The 5,995-nt window shown below is 35.9% G+C and overlaps 1 protein-coding gene across 1 annotated transcript; it reads right to left on the reverse strand.

Moving 5' to 3' along the window:
- Positions 1 to 1,714: 1,714 nt before the first annotated feature.
- On the reverse strand, positions 1,715 to 5,474 carry LOC104104358 (pollen receptor-like kinase 1). Its single transcript, XM_009612424.4, has 3 exons — positions 4,650 to 5,474; positions 3,287 to 3,922; positions 1,715 to 2,713 (listed from the first exon to the last, which is right to left on the reverse strand). Exons 1-3 carry the CDS (start codon positions 5,281 to 5,283, stop codon positions 2,061 to 2,063), a joined length of 1,923 nt encoding a protein of 640 aa, XP_009610719.1. The 5' UTR covers positions 5,284 to 5,474; the 3' UTR covers positions 1,715 to 2,060.
- Positions 5,475 to 5,995: the final 521 nt, after the last annotated feature.

Genomic DNA, 5,995 nt, shown 5'->3' on the forward strand with positions numbered 1-5,995 from the left:
AGTTTCACTGTTCAGATATTGCTTCTGTGGTCTGTCCTCTCCCTTTGAATTCTAAGCTTAAAGCCAAGGAGGACACTCCTCTCCCTAAACCTGAAGTTTACAGGTCATTGGTGGGCAATCTCAATTTTCTTACTAATACAAGGCCTGACATCACCTTTGTTGTCCAGCACTTGTCTCAGTTTATGCAGTCTCCTTGCCTACCCCATCTTGAGGCAGCTCTCCATCTCTTAAAATACCTGCAGGGTACTGCTGATTTTGGTATTTTTTCAATAATTCTCCTAATCTTTTTGTGGCTGCTTATTGTGATAGTGACTGGGTTGCATGCCCTGACACCAGGAAGTCTGTCACTAGGTTTTGTGTCTTGTTGGGGGGTAGTCTGGTTGGCTGGAAGTCTAAGAAACAGCTTGTGGTGTCGATTTCTTCTGTTGAGGCTGAGTATAGGGCTATGAGTAAGGTTGTTGGTAAACTTACTTGCCTGCATAGGCTTCTTTTGGATTTGGGAGTCAGTTGTCCTTATGTTCCCTTATTTTGTGACAGCCATGCTGCCATTCACATTGCAAAGAATCCAGTTTTCCATGAGCGCACTAAACATATTGAGTTGGATTGCCATCTTGTTCGAGCCAAGCTTGTTGAGGGCCTCATTCATCTGTTGCATACATCTTCCTCTACTCAGCTCACGGATATCTTCACCGAGGACTTGGTTGGAGCTGCTCATCATGATCTTCTTTTCAAGTTGGGGGTGTTCTCCCCCTCCAACTTGAAGGGGGGTATTGGAATTACTTAGTCATGGATTTAATATCCTCTTTTTATTTGTACTGGGTTGAGCCCAAATGTATTTAATTTTCTGTTTTGTTCAGTTTAGTGATTTTGGGCTTAGTTGGACTTCCGGGTTAACTATATAGGTTTAGTTACACATTGTATTGAACGGATTATTCATTTTCTATTCTCCAGAAGCTTCAAATAAAATCTCTCTTCTCTCTCCTCTAAACACAGTAAACCCTAGGTCGAATTCCATTGATTTCATTGTATCTTCCGCTGTCAACATATATCTCTATTGTGACAGTTCATTTTGTATTTGTTCCAACAACACTGGGATGATTATGGAACGGTTGTAATTGTGGCCATAGATTTCTAATGTAACGGTTTTATAACTGTTGCAAGTGAACCGTCTCAATAGGTCAGATTTCTAATAGTTTGCATTCCAACTTACTTCAACTCCCCTCAACATCCTCTCGACAAGCTCTCAGCCAAGTACTAGACTTTACTTTTCTTGTCTAAACACTTGTAAATATCATAATTTTCATTGTAGAGCCTCTTAAGAGCTCACAACTTGTATCTTCGTACTACATACATAGTTGTTAGCTTAGCTACGACCGAACCTTCCTGGAGGCAGCATTGTACTACGCGGAATCGAAAACTATCAATTAGAATATTCACTCTTCTCTCTATTTTACGCTATCTGCTATTTAATATTATTCGTCTTTACTTTACGTACATCGCGATAAAACTCACTTTGTAATTAACCGTAGGGCAGATTTTAGCCTCTACTTAGACCGTTTCATTTTTCCTCCTGTCAAATTTTCTATTAACCATTTCTGCATCTCAAGATAGTGTAATAGTTCCGTATATTAATTAGAGCAATGCAAAGCACATGGAAGAATCTTCAATTAGGCAACCTAATTAAATGAAAAACATGAATGAGATGTCTTCAAAATTTCTTATATACAACATATAGTTTATTTATTTATAGATAGCAATATAAAGTAATAATCCCAAATAAGCTTGATGAAGAACATAAAAGAAGAAACACACCTAGACTATAGATTCAAGAATGACAAATTTACATGTAATTAAAACAAAAATTAAGTACTTCATTTTTCTATCTCTTAATTTTCTTTTTTCTCTTTTGGTTTTTGTAGTAACCCCACATGGTGACTCAATTGATTCTCCACCATGAAAAAAAATCATATAACCCCAGTAGTCATGCATGCATGCATCCAAGAAAATCATCAAAAACCCCTATACACTTGAATATTATTGAATTATTCATCTTGAATTATTCATCTTGAATTATGCATGTCAGTTTCATCACTTGCATCAACAGAGGAGAAGAAATCACCATCCCCTGCAGCACCTTTCTCTTTTACTTCCTCAATTTTCTCCACAGCCTCTTTTATATCCCATCTTTTCTCCACATCAGCCTCACAACAACTCAAACCAACCTTCAAAAGCTTCATCATTTCACCCTCACAATCTTGTGTTCCTTTCATTTCCTTATCAAACACCTCTTCTTTTGATGAATCCTCTCCAAGAACAGAGTTTACCCAACTCGCCAAATCATCGGTGTCATGACTCCCCTTGCCTAAAAGATTTGAAGGAAATTTCCCAGTCAAGATTTCTAGGATCAACATACCAAGTGTCCAAACATCAGTTTTCCTGTTGATTTTGCCAGATTGCTTGTACTCTGGTGCTTTGTATGAGATCATATGTTCTTGAGCATGTTCGATATTTACGACTGGTAGTAAGGCGTAATCTGTGAGAACTGGCTCAAAGGTTTCAGTTAGAAGGACATTTGAGGACTTGAGGTGACCATGAGGTGCAGTTAAGCTTGGTAGCTCATTGTAGAGGTACAAAACTCCTTTGGCTACGCCTTTTACAATTTTCAAACGAGTTGGCCAATCCAAGCTTTGGTTCCCACGTGATTTGCTATTGCCTGAACAATCACAATCAATGCACAACTATCATATAAAGAATCATACACACATCATGAAGATACACTCATAGTATAAAAATTATTTTACAATTTTACATCATTTAAAGAATAACTACAGGCAATCGCACATAATAAGAGTGTTTACTGACCTAAAAAAACAAGAGACAGTACTTGCTAAAAAGAGTAAATATATACTTTTAGTATAATATCCCCTCTATTTCACTTTAGATGACATAGTTTAAAATACAAAGATCAAGCTGACAAATTTTCGATTTGAATACAACATAAGATTTTCAAATTTTTGAGATACAATTAACATATTCAGAAACTATATAAAAAGTATTATACGCCACAATAGTTAACAATTCAACATAACAACAACATACCCAATGTATTCCCATAAGTGGGGTTTGGGGATGGTAGAGTGTAAGTGGGGTTTGAATAGTTAACAATTCAAAATATTTGAGAAAAAATATGATCAAAGAAAACCTTGTTTGACTCTCTAAGTTGTAATAGGTTCAAATAATCTGAAACCGAGAAATATGGATTAGAAGAGAGTATAGAGTAAGATACCATGAAGATAAACGGCAAGGCTGACATTGTTTACGTATTCAAAGACCAGAAGTTTCTCCTCTTTCCTATAGTAGAAAGCCAGAACAGGAAGCAAGTTCTTATGACTCAATCTGCCAAGTCTTCTCATATGCTCATGGAAGTCTTCCTTACCGACTTTATTCATATGTCTAAACCTCTTAACAACCATAACAGGACCAGTGCTAAGTGCAGCTTTATAAGTTGAACCAAACACACCACTGCCCAATACTTCAGCTGAGGCCTTTAATAAATCTGGCAAGTCAAATTTCTCAATGTCATCTTTCAAGAACAAAAGCTTTTGTCCTTGTTCAGCTCTTTTGCCATCGTTGGAACGATCAGGAGATGCAGCAGCTTGGCCTTGTTCCATTTTGTTTAGATCAACTGAAGCGAGTTTTGGTTCATGAGTTGTTGGTGATAAATTTGATGATCCTAGAGTAACTTCCCGTTGGGAATTATTTTTCTTGCGACGAGTTATGAGTACAATGGCAATTAGACCTATAACTGCAACAACCACCACGACGATAAGGGCAATCTTCCAAACAGAAGATGATTCTTGCTTTTTTGGTGCCTCTTCATTGCATGATTTTGTTAAAGGTGGACCACATAGACCATCATTTCCTGTTAATAAGGAAGCAAGAAAATTTAGTTAAAAAGAAATAGAAAGAAATTTAAGCCCTATTTATCTATTTCTAATGTTTTATGTTAATGTCGTTGACGAAAGATAACTCTCCTCAATTATCCCTACTAGAGGACGTTCTCGTATTATCTCTTATTTATTTGATCTTCTTGTAAACTTTCTAGAGTAATGTTTTGGTTATGAAAACCAAAGGGTATGATGATCTTGGATCGTAAGATAACATAAATTTGCATGTATACATCTCTAGTTAAGACGTCCTAATAAGAAACAATATGATTTGTTTTACTAGCTCATACTTAAAAAAGTTCTGTAGTGTTAATAGGAAATGAAGCGACTAAATCTGGTATAGCAAAACGAATTTCTAAAGAAAATATATTGATTTCTAATCTTTTCATGTGTTGCATGCATGTTTGCACAACAACAACCAAAACAAATATGCATTACAAGATAAAGGCTACAAATAATTTAATGCATAACTAATTATGATCATTTTTCAAATACTACAACAACCCATTGAATGTTTTAAAAAAATACCTTAATAAGGAAATATGCACACAATTACAAATGTAAGATTCAACAACAACAATAACCCAGTAAAATCTCATTAGTGGGGTCTGGAAAGGATAGTGTGTACGCAGACCTTACCCCTGCCTGAAGGAGTAGAGAAATGTAAGATTAAGAACTTAAAATAATAAAGAGATCCCTTACCTTGAAAAGCAGAAAAATATAGACGAGAAAGGGAAGAAGGAATTGGACCCTCAAACTTATTATTTTGTACATTCAACTCCACGAGCTTTGGCAATTCACCGAATATGGGAGGGAGTTGTCCTGTAAATTGATTATTTGCTAGGTGAAGCTTCTTTAACGAATTCATCCCTTCAAAAGTCTTGCCATCAATTGGCCCAGAGAATTTATTGTTTGAAAAATAAGCACTTTTTAATGCAGTTAGTTTATTCAAAGGTGGCAAAGACCCTTCAAAATTATTACTCAATACACTTATGGTCCTCAAATTAGGCAGCTCTTTTAACGTGTCCACATCAAGGGTACCACTTAAACCAAGATTTTCAAGATTCAAACCATAAACCATACCACCTTCACAAAAAAGACTATTCCAATTAGGCTTATTATTCCCTTTGACGCAAGGTGGTACATTGGCATTCCAAGTTGAAAAGGGGTTGCCATCATATTTTAAAGATTGACTAAACTTGAGCAGAATCTCAGCTTCTGATAATTTCCCCTCTGATGGGGTGGTGACAAATGCTAGTAAAAACGCGATAACGAAGAGGAAGGGAAGATGTTTTTTGTTTTTGATTTTGTAGTTTTTTTGTGTAGTTTGTGCCATTTTTGCATATAGAATTTATAGTTGGCTTAATTTTGTTACTGGTGCGCGCACTTGCAGGTGCGCGCCCTCTCAAAGGGCTCCTACAAATGAAAGAATGCTACCTTTATGGAGTTTTGAGGCCAAAAGAAAAGGTGGAAGGAGAATGGAATAGAATGTTTTGTGTACATGCAGGGGAAAACACAAGAGGAAGAAGTTTGAGAGGTAGTTGGAAAAATGGACAAATGTGAAGTGGAGAATGTCAAGTTGACAGAGTCCTCTATTTCTTGCTAATTCCCTCATAAAACTACGCTTTACCCTTTGAATTTCGACCATCTTTAACAGCAGTCAATCACCCCCCGAGGTTGTCGTTGGTTTCAGAACTTCCCGCATATTTTATTTTCAGCATTTAAATGTTTATACGTTGATAGGAAGAAAGAAAAAATATACATCTTACAACAGACAAAGAAACTACAAGTATATGTAATACTATAATTGGTTGTATGAACTATCTACGCGCAATACTGGTTTCTTTCCTTTTCTTGATTATATACATACTATATATTATACACTCCTATATGTTATGATTTCAAGAAAAAAAATGAAATCAGCTCGGTGAAAAGAATCTGACTAAGCTTACTCCACGTAAGTTAATTACTATATATGTTGGATTGGTACTGTTGGGAAGGAAGTAATAATTATTTAAAAATAAATAAAAGTAAAGATCCATGCTGTA

This window comes from Nicotiana tomentosiformis, chromosome 11 (assembly GCF_000390325.3).
Source record: "Nicotiana tomentosiformis chromosome 11, ASM39032v3, whole genome shotgun sequence".
NCBI classification, from domain to species: domain Eukaryota; kingdom Viridiplantae; phylum Streptophyta; class Magnoliopsida; order Solanales; family Solanaceae; genus Nicotiana; species Nicotiana tomentosiformis.